At 36.1% G+C, this 15,736-nt stretch overlaps 1 protein-coding gene across 1 annotated transcript; it reads left to right on the forward strand.

The window, feature by feature from the left end:
• The first annotated feature begins 246 nt into the window (after nt 1-246).
• LOC145535743 (glycerol kinase-like) lies at nt 247-12,106 on the forward strand. The gene is made up of 7 exons (XM_081564093.1): nt 247-350; nt 1,144-1,228; nt 2,094-2,214; nt 2,323-2,466; nt 4,714-4,794; nt 7,762-7,848; nt 12,096-12,106. Exons 1-7 carry the CDS (start codon nt 247-249, stop codon nt 12,104-12,106), a joined length of 633 nt encoding a protein of 210 aa, XP_081420219.1.
• Nucleotides 12,107-15,736: the final 3,630 nt, after the last annotated feature.

The raw sequence follows: 15,736 nt of genomic DNA on the forward strand, positions 1-15,736 counted from the left end.
AAACTAATCCAGTTCCTGTCATTCTTGGACTGGGTTATATTTTAGTGGTAGGTATTCAATGTGGAGAAATTTGCTTTTCTTGCTGCTTGTATTCTGCTACAATTAGCAACATTTTGCTGTACTGCATATTAGGAAATCAAAAGTCCCGTCCTAATTTTTTAAACACGTGTGCTTGTTGATGGAAAGAAGTAGTATATACTAGAATGATTTTTTGTGGTTTTTTTTTGTTGTTGTCGTTTGTTTTTAATGTTAGAAAAACTTGCTAAAGAAGTAGGTACTTCTTATGGCTGCTATTTCGTCCCAGCATTTTCGGGGCTGTATGCACCTTATTGGGAGCCCAGTGCAAGAGGGTAAGAATTGAAAATAAGGTATGCTTTTGTCAGTCTTGATTTATTTACTATATTAGCTAAGAACTTATTGGTTAATAGTTTTATATTTTCAAATGATTTTGAAATATGGAGGAAATCTTTTATACTTGGGAAGTATAATTGTAGAACCTTTAAACTCTAAGAAGTTGGGACTTCCCTGGCTGTCCAGTGGTTAGGACTCCACGCTTCCACTGCAGGAGGCATGGATTCAATCCCTGGTTGAGGAACTAAGATACTACACTGCATGCCCCGTGGCATGACATAAAGAAGAACTCCAGGGACTTCCCTGGTGGTTCAGTGGCTGGGACTCTGCCCTCCCTCCCAGTTCAGGGCACCTAGGTTCTAGATCCCACCTGCCACAACTAAGACCTGGTTCAGCCAAATCAATAAATAAATATTAGAAAAAAAAACCCATGAAGTTATGTCATCTGAAAATAAGCCCCGGCCATATTCCTATTCATGTTAGTATTATTATCATTTATCTTCAAGATACCTGCAAGTTATGTATCAAAAGGCCATCATCTAAATGAATATTGATTTGGTTTTATATTATTGTCATCTATTCAGATAGATCATGAACTTTTTCATATGTGGATGCAACATTGTAGACTATAAGGATTTTGCCAGCTACTTAATGTTTGTGCCCAGTTTTGGCTCCCCCCCTGACCCCGTACACGTCTATGTACCAAATTCAACCTTTCCATATTTAGCACATTCCCGATTGATGACTCATTTATTCTGCTCTAATCTTAAAAATCTTTGTGTGTATTTTTAGGATCATCTGTGGGCTCACTCAGTTCACCAATAAATGCCATATTGCTTTTGCTGCATTAGAAGCTGTTTGTTTCCAAACTCGAGAGGTAATCAACATGGGCCTTTTTCCTGTACTTAATCCACCTTTATTATTCCTAAACCAATTTTATATATATGTATATGCTAGAATTTTATGAGAATTTAATAAGCTTGTTCTTGTTGTTCAGTCACTAAGTTGTGTCCGACTCTTTGTGACCCCCATGGACTGCAGCACGCCAGGCTTCCCTGTCCTTCACCATCTCCAGAGTTTGCTCAAACTCATGTCCATTGAGTCAGTGATGCTATCCAACCATCTCATCCTCTGCTGCCCACTTCTGTTCTTGCCCTCAATCTTCCCAGCATAATCAGAAATTAAGCCTGGGGACTTCCCTAGCGGTCCAGTGATTAAGACTTCATGCTTCCACTGCAGGGGGCACGGGTTCCATCCCAGGTCAGGGAGCTAAGATCCCATGGGCTGCACAGTAAGCCCCCCCCCCAATTTTTTTTTTAAATTAAGCCTGCCTAAACTGTGATGTAATAAATGCAAGTTTGTTTTCTTTTCCCAGCTGTCATTACTTTCTAAGTTCCTGTTAGCTGCTGGGCACTGGGCATTTTACAGTTGAGGGGATGCTGAGCGACACATATTAGGCAAAGGATTTGAGTAGTAGCACAAACATAGATACCACGGCAGGAAATCAGGGTGCAAAATAGAGTTGTCTGGCTTGCTTGAATATAGAGGTGAGTACAGAGGAGTGGTAAGAGAAAAGGTTGGTGGTAACCAGATCAAGGAGGACCTAGAAGAAATCTCAATTTTCCTTCTGTAGGCTTTGGGGAGCTTTTGCGTATTTTTAAGTAGAAGATGGCTATTTTCTGAGATATTACTGTGTGGTACTTTGATGATGTTCATTGCACTGGGTTTTTTTTTTTTTTCAGATTTTGGACGCCATGAACCGCGACTGTGGAATTCCACTCAGCCATTTGCAGGTAGACGGTGGAATGACCAACAACAAAATCCTTATGCAGTTACAAGCAGACATTCTGTATATTCCAGTAGGTCAGTAACCCTCATTCCTTCAAACCCCAATAGTCATGTTTTTTTGGAAGAACTGATTTTTCAGGCATATGTAACTGCTAAGATAGTGATGTTGTTCGCTCCCCTCAGTGAAGCCGTCCATGCCTGAAACAACTGCCCTGGGAGCCGCCATGGCTGCAGGAGCTGCAGAAGGGGTTGGAGTCTGGAGTCTGGAGCCTGAGGACTTGTCGGCTGTCACAATGGAGCGATTTGAACCTCAGATCAACGCTGAGGGTACTTTTATTTGTTTTTATTGTAGAGTTGATTTCTAATACAATGTTGTGTTAGTTCCAGCAGTACAGCAAAGTGATTCAATTATATATACTATGTTTTTCAGATTCTTTTCCCTTATAGGTCATTACATAATATTGAGTATAGTTCCCTGTGCTCCACAGTTACCTGTTTCAGTGAGGGTACTTGTAAAAACTGAAGATTGGTGTACTGTGAAAAGGGAGAGAGAGTTTGGTGGTTTAGTCACAAATCAAGAAATGAAATAAGATTGCAAATGCAAAGGTAATTTCATATTCAGCTGCTGAACATATTTGGCTTCATATTTGAATGAATGTGAATAAGAGAAATAGTTCCCTATTAAAAAAAAAAAAAACAAACTTCTATAATCACTTTTTTACCATTCACTTCTACTGTTTATAGTCTCTTCATGTACAAGGATAACAGTGCCACAGTATCAGTTTTGTTAATAGCCTGTTAGTGTAACCTTTTCTGACAGTGACAAGGGAGATATATAGACCACCGACACATCATGTCTGCATTGGGTCATCTTTAGTGCCAATGCCCAGTTTTAGGACAGGATTAACTGGGCTAAGGACCATTCTGGTAACTTTTAACTAAGCACAGCAGGGCTAGCCTGACAAAAGCAGCAACAATGTACATCAATGAGCATTAAATATTTGACTCACTGTTGCAACAAACAAAACTAAGCCACAAGACCGACCAATAGACTGTAGCCCGCCAGGCTCCTCTGTCCATGAACTCTCCAGGCAAGAATACTGGAGTGGGTTGTCAGTTCCTCCTCCAGGGGATCTTCCCAACCCAGGGATCAAATCCATGTCTCTTGCATCTCCTGCATTGGCAGGTGGATTCTTTACCACTGCACCACCTGGGAAGCTCTAATACCTGTAATTAAGTTTGTGTACAAAAGTCAGGTTTTATATATTCAATTTTGTTTTAAACCTTTTTAAAAAGCTGTCTATAAAATGGTATCATAGTGAATTTTGTGGTGGTTCAGATGGTAAAAAATCTGCCTGCAATGCGGGACACCTGGGTTTGATCCTTGGGTTGGGAAGATCCCCTGGAGAAGGGAACAGCTACCCACTCCAGTATTCCAGCCTGGAGAATTCCATGGACAGAGGAGCCTGGCGGGCTACAGTGCATGGGGTCACAAAGAGTTGGACACGACTGAGCGACTTTCACTTTCCAAGGTCCTCTGCCTTCCCCCAAAGAGAAGGCAGATCAAATAGGATTCTCCTTTCTAATTCATCACCACCTGCTTGTGAATGACCTGGTCTTAGCAGGTAGCCTGTCTCTGCATCTCCCTTCAGTTTGCAGACCAGGCTGAATTTCCCTCCAACTTCCACACAAGCTTCTCTCTGCCGTCACTGGCAGTCTTTGGCAGCCATACTGGGATCGGAGTCCTGGTAAAGCTCCATGTCAGTTAAATACAGTGTAACAAACATCAGTTGAATAAGTGAAACAATTTGTCAAGAATGATGAGTGAATATTAGTACTTAGAACATCTTAGTAAACTGTCTTTCTTTTTTAAAAAACTTTTTATTTTTTATTGGAGTATAGTAACTAACGGACTTCCCTGGTGGCTCAGAGGTTAAAGCGTCTGCCTCCAATGCAGGAGACCTGGGTTCGATCCCTGGGTCGGGCAGTTCCACTGGAGAAGGAAATGGCAACCCACTCCAGTATTCTTGCCTGGAGAATCCCATGGACGGAGGAGCCTGGTAGGCTACAGTCCACGGGGTCGCAAAGAGTCGGACACGACTGAGCGACTTCCCAGTAGCATAGTAACTAACAGTTGTTATTGATAGTTTCAGGTGTACAGCAAAGCGACTCAGCCATACGTGTGAAAGTGAAAGTCGCTCAGTTGTGTCCGACTCTTTGTGACCACATGGACTATACAGTCCATGGAATTCTCCAGGCCAGAATACTGGAGTGGGTAGCTGTCCCTTCTCCAGGGGATCTTCCCAACCCAGGGATTGAACCCAGATCTCCCACACTGCAGGCGGATTCTTTACTGTCTGAGCCACCAGGGAAACCAAGAATACTGGAGTGGGTAGCCTATCCCTTCTTCAGTGGATCTTCCCAGTCCAGGAATCGAACTGGAGTCTCCTGGCAGATGATTCCATACGTATACATGTATCCATTCTCCCCCAGACTCCCCTCCCGTCCAGTCTGCCACCTAACATTCAGTAAACTGCCTTTCTTATGTATGGTTTTCCTACTTTCTATTTCTAGAAAGTGAAATTCGTTATTCTACATGGAAGAAAGCTGTGATGAAATCAATGGGTTGGGTTACAACTCAGTCTTCAGAAAGTGGTAAAAATGTTTTTTTTGTTATTGCCACTTTGTCCTAGTATGTTAAATAGCTTCTTTAAGTATCTGTTTATACTTAGCAAGGCTGCTCTGAAGAATAGCATTATCATATGCTCATAGTTTCTAACATTTTGAAAATACTTAAAGTTCTAAACATAAAATGTAAATTATCAGATTGATATATGTGCTTATCTCTATCCTGCCATACCTTTCCTTATTAGTTTATTCCTGGTACTTTGATTGATAACTTAGTTTTCTTAAAAGTAAAAGTATTTCTAGTTTCTTCCTAATGAAAAAAAAAATCAACTAAACTTTTTTTTTTCTCTTCGTAACTGACTTTGCCTTTTTGGGAGGCTGTCTTCATGACCTGAACCGACCAAAAGCTATATTGATTTCATAATACATTTCACGACTTCCTAGACTGCTCCCAAGCCCTTAGTGAGTGTATGTTGTGAGAATTCATTGAAATAAGAGGAAGAAAAGTACCAAGCATAGTAAATTAGAAATGTCATAATTGGGAAATGCTCTTGGCAGAAATTAGAGGACTTTTGTTTTTAATCACTTAGATGGGAAGGTATCTACCATAAATAAACTATTTAGTTGTAAACAGCTCTGAGCTGCCTTTAATATTGAAACAGCCTTTAACATACCTTTAATATGGCATGATATTGTAATCCGTTGCTAAATACAAGATTTGGAATTTAATGAATGAAACAATGGCCAATAATATTTTGAAGCATATAGTTTAAGAGAGAGGAGTTTATAAATGAAATATAGCCTGCCTTCCAACCCCGAAGTGAGTATAGAACCACTTTTTTAAAAAATTATTTATTTATTGGCTGCACCAGTGCTTAGTTGCAGCATGTGGGGTCTAGTTCCCTGTCTAGGGGTCAAACCTGGGCTCCCTTCATTAGGAGCCCAGAGTCTTAGCCACTGGATCACCAGGGAAGTCCCAAGAACCACTTTTAATGTATCTAGCTTTTCAGAGAAGCTTCTGGGATCATCCTGTTTCTACTTGAAGCTTTTGTTTATTATCCTAAATAAGCTTTAGGCTTAATATCCATTGTCTTGACATCTTTTGTTCTGAGACCCACCTTTCTTTCTAAGATGGTGACAAAGCCTTTCTTGCTAAGATTGTCTGCAGTTTTGAGACCTTTTGCAGTTAAACTTCTCAATCATAGGTATTTTTTGTAGCACAGTGGTAGTTGCTTTGAAGGACGCAACAGCCGTGCACTCTGATTTATTTTCTGGTTGCCCTCAGTTAAAAGCTGATGAAAATGAGTTCCGTGATTTCTTTGACTAGTTGTATTTTTTTAAATGGCACAGAAACTTCCCTGGCAGTCCAGTGGTTGAGACTCCACACTTCCAATGCATGGGGCACAGGTTCATCCCTGGTCAGTGAACAAGATCCTGCATGCTCCCAAAAAATAAATAAATAAAATGTATTTTATTTATTTTATGGCCAAAAAAATATTATATGGCCAAATAAATAAATAAAACGGCACAATTCAACCTGTTCCCCTCCCTCGCTGTATCTGCCTCCATGTTGATACCATACATACTTCTTCCTTACTTGCAGTTGAGGATATGATTTTAATCGCCAAGTTCCCACAAAGCCAATTATCATTTTCTCTCTGTTTGCTTACCTTACTGTCAGTGAACTTAAAATGCCAAGAAAAAGTGGATAAAGACAATTACATGATTCTTTTGTTTCTGCCATCAGAATTGATGATAAAATAATTTGATTTTTTGAGAGCTTTTGATTTTTCAAACTTGATTTTTGTTTCAGTTAGGCTGCAGTGTATTTAAGGCAAAGTGTAAAAAACAATTTGTAGTAGATTTATGAAAAGCACTCATGTACAACATTTTGAGAGTCTCAAAAACTGTATAATAATCCAGATAACAATATTCAATTAGTGAAATGCTGATTGTTCTTCATGCAATGTAAGCTATGTAATAATAGTACAGATAGAATCTTGTTTTGATGATCTCATAAGGCTATTCAAATTGCTGCCTGGCCTCTTATCCTCTTTAAATAGTTTTAATTTATGGGAAGAATATTATGTTAGCTTAATTTCCAAAGCATATTGCCAATTTTGAAGCATTCATATTTATTTTCTTGTTGGTAACTATATTTGAATGGAATGTAAAGAATTTTTAACATACAATTTAATATGTTTTAAATGTTGTAGAAATGATTGGGGATTTAATATTTTTTGGAGAGAGCTTATGATAAGTAATGACTTCATGACTTTGTACTCCAAACCCACCAAAATAACATTTTCTTCAAAAATTGTTAAATGTTCAAGATACATAATGTTTAAATTCAAGAAAAGCCTATGTCTGTATCTATCTAGCTATTCTTTAAAGGAAATGTTTTCAATCAGGTTAGAAAATATCAAAACAATTGTGTTCTCAGACAATATTTTAAAATGTAGATTAATACAGTTTAGTTTTTAAATTATAGTAACATTAATTTTCAGGTTCATTTTGTTATACCAACTGTGTGTAAAAAAGAAAATGAAACCAATAGGGTTTGAAATTCATTTTCAAACTCATGAATTGGACTAATATAACTCTTCTCTGATAGCCAAAGGATCTATAATTTTAATCTGGATGGGGAATGGGATTGCTCACTTAGTATCTTTTGGGGAAGAACCAAGAAAGCTAAAATCAGCAGCCTCCCAAAAAGAAAGTTCTCCTTCAGCTTTCTTTGGCTTTGCCAGTGGAAGGTTTATGTTGGTCTATATGCTCTATGTTCTTGCTATTTGTGGCATGCTATCTGTACCGTTTGTTAACTGTCATAAGCCCTCAGTTTGGATTCTGGTTTTGATTTAAAGTAATAACTCTTTGATACTATTTTTATAACTTTTTTTTTGCTATCATGTGATTCTTAACACAAATATTGTAATTATGTGTCTCTCTTTTGGTTTGCTTGACTGGAATTCCCTCCTACTCGGATGACAACAGGTGACCCTAGTATCTTCTGTAGTCTACCCTTGGGCTTTTTTATAGTGAGTAGCGTGGCAATGTTAATCGGAGCAAGGTACCTCTCAGGTCAGTTCCTCTTTAAATTAGACAATTATATGAGTTAGCGTTAATGTATTTGTGTATAAATCAACAGAAAGTTTTCAGTATTTTTCCTTCTTCCTGTTCTTAGGAACCTGGAAAATCTATTAAAGGTCTAGTTAATATACCATTTAATTCAGAATTAAGGACTGTGACTCTGCTTTTATTCTCTTTGATTTTTAGTAGATGATTTTCTTTGAGGGGCTACATTCTGCTGGCAAGTGCAGCAGTAAGCACAAGTACTACTGTTCATGCTTAAATGAAAGGATGTTCAGAGTGTTAGATGAAATGTATAGTATTTGAAATCAATTGAATTTGCTTTCAAATGTGCCTAAGTTGTTTTTCATGCTTATGAAAATCTTCTACACAAGTCTTAACATTTCAATCCTGGTAAGACTTTCGGCCAGAGTATGTTAGCAGAGTTTCTGTAAAACTCTAAACCTGGGGAAAATGTATTGTCACTTTTATTTTAGTTAAGAGAATACATTGGTGAACTGAAATTTTTTTTTAATTATTGCTGAAATAAATTGGGGGTGAAATTCAAACTGAATTATTACTTTTGCATGTTCTGAATATTCTTATAAAAGTAAAATTGCTCAGTACATTATAAAACTCACTGTGTAACCAGCATTAATTTAAATATAATAATCATTTTTGGAAGTTGTTCCTGATAATAGCTCAGTTTTTCTTCAAATTAATGGCCTAAATGGAAATGACATACTTCATATGTTGCCAAGAAAGTGAAACATTTAAAAAATCTTCTTAATTAGGGAAAGAGTTGAATTATTTCTCTTAATTAATTACAAGATGACCTGGGTTTAAAATGTAAAAATTTTTTATTGATATGGGAGAACATCTGTTTTTAGAAGTCTGACAAGCATTAATCAGCTTGGCATCATCACTAAAGCACTATATATAAATATGGAATGAAAAGTTATTTACATTAGCAGAAAGGGAATAAAAATTATCTACATTAGCAGAACATTAAATTATCTTTTAAATTATGATAAAATTTCATGATTATGTGCATGAGAATTTAAAATTAGATTTACCTTTTTCTGTGTTCTTGTTTATAATAAATTTGTTCAAATCTTTTTCTTCCATAACAACCATGTTGGTATTAGTGCTTTACACCTTACAAAAGGCTTCTGTATACATAAATCTGTACAGAATTAGCAGATGCTTATTTTCTTTCTGCTTCTCAGGAATGTTTGGTGGAAGAGTCTGAGTATTCCCCAGAAGAACTATAATTTAAATTTTTTTAAATTCTGTTTTAGGAAAAGTTCTATTTTTTTTCTTTATCCTGAGGTTTTTTTTGTTTTGTTTTGCTTGTTTGTTTGTTTTTGGCTGCATTATGATGGTCTGGAAAAGGAAAGAAAATAGCATTGCAGCTGAATGTTTTCATCGATATTTTTTCCCCTTCTGTTTCCCTTTGATGCCAGTACAGAATGAAAAAGCTTGGTCTTTGAAAAAATAGGATATATAACATATCTCTAAGCTAAAGGATACAGTAAATGTCCAAATTCCCAGACTTCCAAAATAGATATGATTGCCATCTTTAGGATCTCTCTTGGTAACATATGCTGAGATTTGAGAAAAATTGGAATGACTTGTCTTGGTAAACAGTTAGCAATAGCGTTCATTTGCTAATTTTGAAATTGGCCCAGTTATATTTGTTGCATTTTACCTGTGAAGCAATATTTAGGAATCATATGGAATTTCTAGCTCAATAATGATCGAATCATCTTCATTGCTTTAACTCCTAAATTGCATGTTGATTATTATTGATATATATGATTTTTGTCCCATTTTAGGTATGCCGTAAATACTACCAACTCATGGATTCCAAAGATGTGAGCTCTTTACCTATGGAGAGAATCCAGTGATTCTGTCTCTTAATGTGATGACACTATTCATAGACTGATTTTATTTTGCTGCATGATCCTCCAAGTAGACCTGTGGCTTGAAATAAAGAAAATGCAGCAGAAAGAATGCTATAGAAACATTTGGTGTGTTTTTTAACAGCACTAGTTAAGATTGGACCAGCCACCTTTGGGGCTGACCCCCTCCTTTGCAATCATTTCCTGCCTCATTCCCTGTAAGATCTAGGAAGAATTCAGATCCTATCCATTGGAATCTTTCATCACGTATATTCAAATTCTGATGGGCCAGGATTTGATTCCTGCACTACACACGCTTCATTAAGGGGCTATTACTAACTGGCTAAAAATCTGTGATTTTTTGTTTGCTTCCTTTTAACAGACTCCCCTACCCAAAGTCCTCTTCTCTGCTTATTAGGGAGACCACAACATCTTCACTAAATGTTTAAATGGAAGCCTCTACTAAATTCTTAAAATAGAAATTTCGTACCCTCATTCTTTAGGCATTTTTCTAAAAAGTATTTGCCAAAACTGAAAATTCTTCATGTATTTTACATGGTCTCACTAATTATACTGAATTGCTATCTGGATCTTATAGGGAAGGACACTTTCCTTTTTTTTTTTTTTTTTTTCGTTCCTTTTTATATTTTTTACATTGTGTATAACATATATGTCTCTATATTTTGTATAATGAGGGTAGCCCATTTATAAATTAAGAGTACATGTTCTCACTAATTACACTGAATTTCTGTCAGGATCTTATAGGGAAGAATACTTCCTTTTCTTTTCATCTCTCCTTTTTATATTTCTTACTTTGTATGTGTAACATACATGTGTTTATATTTTATATACTGAGGGTAGCCCATTTATAAATTAAGAACACATTATATTCAGTGGATTCTAATGGGGCTGGTCTTAAGTGGACCACTATGTGTATAAATATTTTGGGGAAAACAGCTGTATACATTTTTGGGCAACAATTATGCATATTATTTCCCAGGAAAAGCTTTCTTGAAGAGCCAACATTTAAAATTTAAGTATATGTTCTATGTGAATGAAAGAAAATGTACTTTATTGTGACTATAATTTCTTATACCATACTTTTATATGCTAAAAAAAAAACCCCTGTGGAATACTATAGCAAATATTGTTTTCAAATACAAGCACTTAGTCCATATAAAGTTTGCTTTTCCTTTGATATAAATTTAGACCTATTTGGGATCCTTTTGAGGGAATATCAAAAAAAGTTTATAAACTTAAGTAGAAAAAAAGAGCCAAGAATCTCTTTCCATCTAAGTATGTTATAAATTGCTGATGAGAAATTAAAATGTCTATTTGAGATGACAAGTAGTTATCTCTGCTTATGGACATATTATTAATACAACATAAAATGGTTTAATTGATAGAAAAAGCTTCCAGTAAACCCAAGAATTTCCTTCTTGGGTTGCAGCCACAACCAAGAAATTCTCAAAAAATTTAATGTGAGGCATTATAGCAACTTACCTAATCTAGCTTCTCAATGTCAATTTTAAAAGAAGCTTAATTTTTTTACTACAAACAAGAAAGTACTGCCTCCTAATTATTTTCTTCAGTGATGAAAATGGAAAAATATTTGTATATTAATATAAAAGGTTTTGTTTTGTTTGGAATGAATGGTAGCTTGCATTTTCAGTTCTGATTATGCTGTTTGTAAATTATTGAATCTGCTGGGTTTTATTGGTGCAGCTGCCACTTTAGTGACATAAATGTTACAGAACGGTACTATGAAATTATTATTTTGTGGCAAGGACACTTTTAAACATCGTTTGTTTCTACAAAGGTAGTTTGAGTTAATGTAAATAACTGTGAAAATCATTGTTCCAATAATTTTAAGATTACATTAATTTTCTGTAAATGGTGATATTTATAAATGTTTGAAATGATACACGTTGATATTTAATGATAAATTTACTTAAAATAAATTGACCCTCATTCTTACTTGCATTTCTCATTTACAGACTAGAACTTAGATCAAAGTTAATTGAGAAAGATGATTCAGGAAACGTTCAGCTCAGCTGTTAGCCCTTGATCAGGCACACACTGAAGAATTAACCAACAGCTGAAGAAGTAGTTTCTGGGACGATGAGCACCTTACTTGTTCTGTTAAAAAAGACTACACTGTCCCATCTCAGCATCCAGAAAATGCCCCGGTGAGGTCAGCAGCTGTTCTCAATAGAGTCTTGCAGTCATGGCTAACCATGGCTTACTGGTTCCACTCTATGCTTCAGTTCCTCTCTACCTGGGTGAGTTGGTGGAGTCAAGTACGCCATTATTTTCTGAACTCAATCGCCAACACCTCAATCTTTTGTTCTCCAGGTAATCAGTAACATAAATAATGCATTTTTGCTTCTGTAATGATATCTTAGAATTGTTTAGTGTGTGTTTTTTTTTTTAAATGCCTAAGTCTCAGTTCTTTGGCTTATAGGTATTTTGTATCCTGTGGGAATGAAGAATGATTGCAATTTAGGAGGAACCATGAAACAAAGATGTCATAGCACAGAAACTATAACAGCATTGGTAGTCAAGTAGGTAGTTTTTACCTCATAGTGTCTAATCATAAAGAGAAGTGCAAAAATTACTATTTTTATAGCTTTAATAAGGTATAATTGATATATAGAAAACTGTACATATTTAATGTATATACTTTGATGAGCTTGGACTTAATGCATACACCCATTATCCCATCACCAAAATCAAGGTTATAAACATACCAATCACCTCCAAAAATTTCCTTGTGTCCCTTTGCTTTCTGTGTTTGTATGTTTAAGAATGCTTAACATGAAATCTACCCTCTTAAATTTTTAAATGCACAATAACGTATTGTTAACTATGGCACTAAGTTGTACAGCAATCTCTAGGACTTAATCATCTTGTGTAACTAACTTCATACCCATTGAACCCCCTCACCCCACCCCCTGCTAACCACCAATCTCCTTTCTGTTTATATGTTTGACTTTTTAAGATTCCACACATAATGGAAGATTATGCAGTATTTCTTTTTGTGTCCAGTTTATTTCACTTAGCATAAGGTGTTATAGGTCCATTGATGTTGCAAACAGTAGAATTTCCTTCTTTTTAAGGCTGATCAAGATTCTATTGTATGTATATACCACATTTTCTTTATCCATTCATCTGTCAGTGGACATTTGGGTTGTATCTATATGTTGGCTGTTGTGAATAATGCTGCAGTGAACCTGGGAGTGTAGATATCCTGATTTCGATTCTTTGGGATATATACTCAAAAGTAGAATTGCTGCATCATATGGTAGTTCTATTTTTAATTTTTTGAGGAATCTTCATACTGTTTTCCATAGTGGCTGCACCATTTTACCTTCCCACCAACAGTGTAAAAGTGTTCCAAGAATTAGTTTTTAACTAGAACTTTGTAATAGCTTGTTTTAACTATACTTTTTAAATAAGGAAGTTTACTTGCTCTGTTCTTGCAACCTAACAATTCATCAGGTCACATAATAGGCATTACTGGAAAACTGAGTGAGTTTCAAAACCAACTTGATTGCTACTTGATCTATACTTTATAGATACATATCTTAGCTCCGGTCTTACGTTAAAGGATAAAATGTGTTAAGTATCACAGACAAAGAACTCTCACCAGAATTTCTAAAGATTTCCCTGTCATCAGTTTTAGTGAAAATGACCTATTAAGTTAAATTTGGGGACTGTAAAGATAAATATTCTGAGAAACAGAAGATAGGTTAAAAACAAGTTGCTCATGTTAATCGGCTACACCCCCAATATGAAATAGAAAGTTTTTTTTACAAAGTTTTTAAAAACTAGTTGCTCAATTAATTTTAATTAATTTTTGGCCATGCCACATTGCGGTGCAGGATGTTAGTTCCCTAAGCAGGGATTGAACTCTCGCCCGTTGCAGCAGAAGCTCAGAGTCTTAACCACTGTACCACCATGGAAGCCCCTTGCAAATCTAAATTTTTGAGCTTAAATTCTGAGGCCAGTGTACATGAATGTTCATGACAGCATTATTCGTAATAGCTCAAGAGAAAACAACCGTCTTATCAATTGATGAATGGTAAATGAAAGGTGAGATATCCATACAGTGGAATATTACTCACATGTAAACATGATAAGGTACCACACACATACTACAACATAAATGAATCTTGAAAACTAAGCAGAGAAAAATCATACAAAAAGCCACATAGTGTATGATTCAGATTGCATGAAATGTCCAGAATAGACAAATTCACAGGGACAGAAGGTGGATTAGTGGCTGCCAGAGTCTAGGGGGGTGGGGTACAGGGAGGGGAAAAGGGACGTGACTGCTAATGGACAGGATTTCTTTTGGGGTGATGATTGCACAACTTTGTGAATATACTAAAAACTGAAGCATACACTTTAAAGGAGTGCATTTATGGTATATGAATTATACCTCAATGAAAGTATAATTTGCATTTATGTAAAATAAATATATTTGTCCAGTCCCTGACAGCATGTGAGCTTATAGTCCCTGAAATGAGTCCTCTGAAGGAAATAAATTTTATTTGCTCCTCGAAAATATGGAGGTTAATAAATGTATCTCCTTTTTATTTCACTTTCATTAACTCTTTTTCAAGTATCTAATATTGGAAATAAGAAAAATCCTTTAGTCACTATTACATAAAAGATTATGAAGAAGTAGAAGATCTGGGCTCCCATTCAGCTTCCCAGGGATTTTCCTGGTCTGTCCAACAGAATATACTGATCAAAAGGGTACAGCTAACTCGTTTTCCCCAAAGACTTGGTAAATGAGGAGGCAGTCTTCTGAACATATTAAGTAAAACATATTACCATAATTACCAGTAATGTGACTTGTAGTTAAGAAACTGTGCTGTGTCTTAATTTTCTTGAAGGTTTAATCTCATCTTCTTTCTCCTCAAGCTCATTTTAAACCTTCAGCCTTTTATTAATTTACCACCACGTCTCTTTCTTTACTACAGTGTTTTTAGGAGAAAACAATGTCTGTTTGCCATCTACTCCTTCAGTAAATTATTCTTGAATTAAATATTGCATGCTGGAGAGAGAAATATAATTACTAAAAAGCATGACATATTATGGAGTTTATTTAGTGTGCTGAATAGGTTTTACATAAAGTAGTATTTGATTATGCAATATTTATGTTGTGAGAAATATCTATCTGTATCTGTGACAATTGAATATAGTTTAAAATTAGTGATTCTGATCTTACTCAATAGATTTGTCCTTTTTGAAACACGCAATTTGGTTTCAAAGGGCATTTTCATGATTATTTTTTGCATATGCTAAAAATAATTTATGTTACCAGTCAATTAAACTTTGGCCTTTTTTTGATTAGTTTGTTTATGCAAAAACCCTGTTTCATATCAAGACTTTAGTGCTTCCAGACTGCACTTTTCTATTTTTGTGTGGCTTTTGTGTTTATAAATGACATCATTGCTTTACCACCTACATAAAATCATAATTATTATTTTTAAAATTAGTTCTATCTTCTTGATTAGATCAAATGTTTTCCTTCAAGTCATTGCCTGGTATATTCCAAAAGTACAAATTATATGTACTCACGTATTCAGGTATATTAAGCATGCAACATTATTTTGCACATTTTTATTTATTTATGTTTGCTTTTGGCTGTGCTAGGTCTTTGTGCAGGCCTGCACAGGCCTTTCTCTAGTCGCGGTGATGTGGTGAGCAGGGGGTATTCTCTAGTTGCAGTATGGGGGGTGGGGGTGGGGCGGGGTCTCATTGCAGTGACTTCTCTTGTTGCGGAGCATGGGCTCCAGGTTGTGCAGGCTTCAGTATTTGCAACTCCCAGGCTCTAGAGCACAGGCTCAGTAGTTGTCGCACAAGGGCTTAGTTGCTCTGCAGCATGTGGGGTCCTCCTGGGCCAGGGGTTGAACCTGTGTCTCCTGCGTTGGCAGGTAGACTCCCTACCACTGAGCCTCCAGGGAAGCTCTACATATTTTAAA

The sequence above is a fragment of the Giraffa tippelskirchi genome, chromosome X, assembly GCF_054371585.1.
Source record: "Giraffa tippelskirchi isolate mGirTip1 chromosome X, T2T-mGirTip1v1.2.pri, whole genome shotgun sequence".
Lineage (NCBI taxonomy): Eukaryota > Metazoa > Chordata > Mammalia > Artiodactyla > Giraffidae > Giraffa > Giraffa tippelskirchi.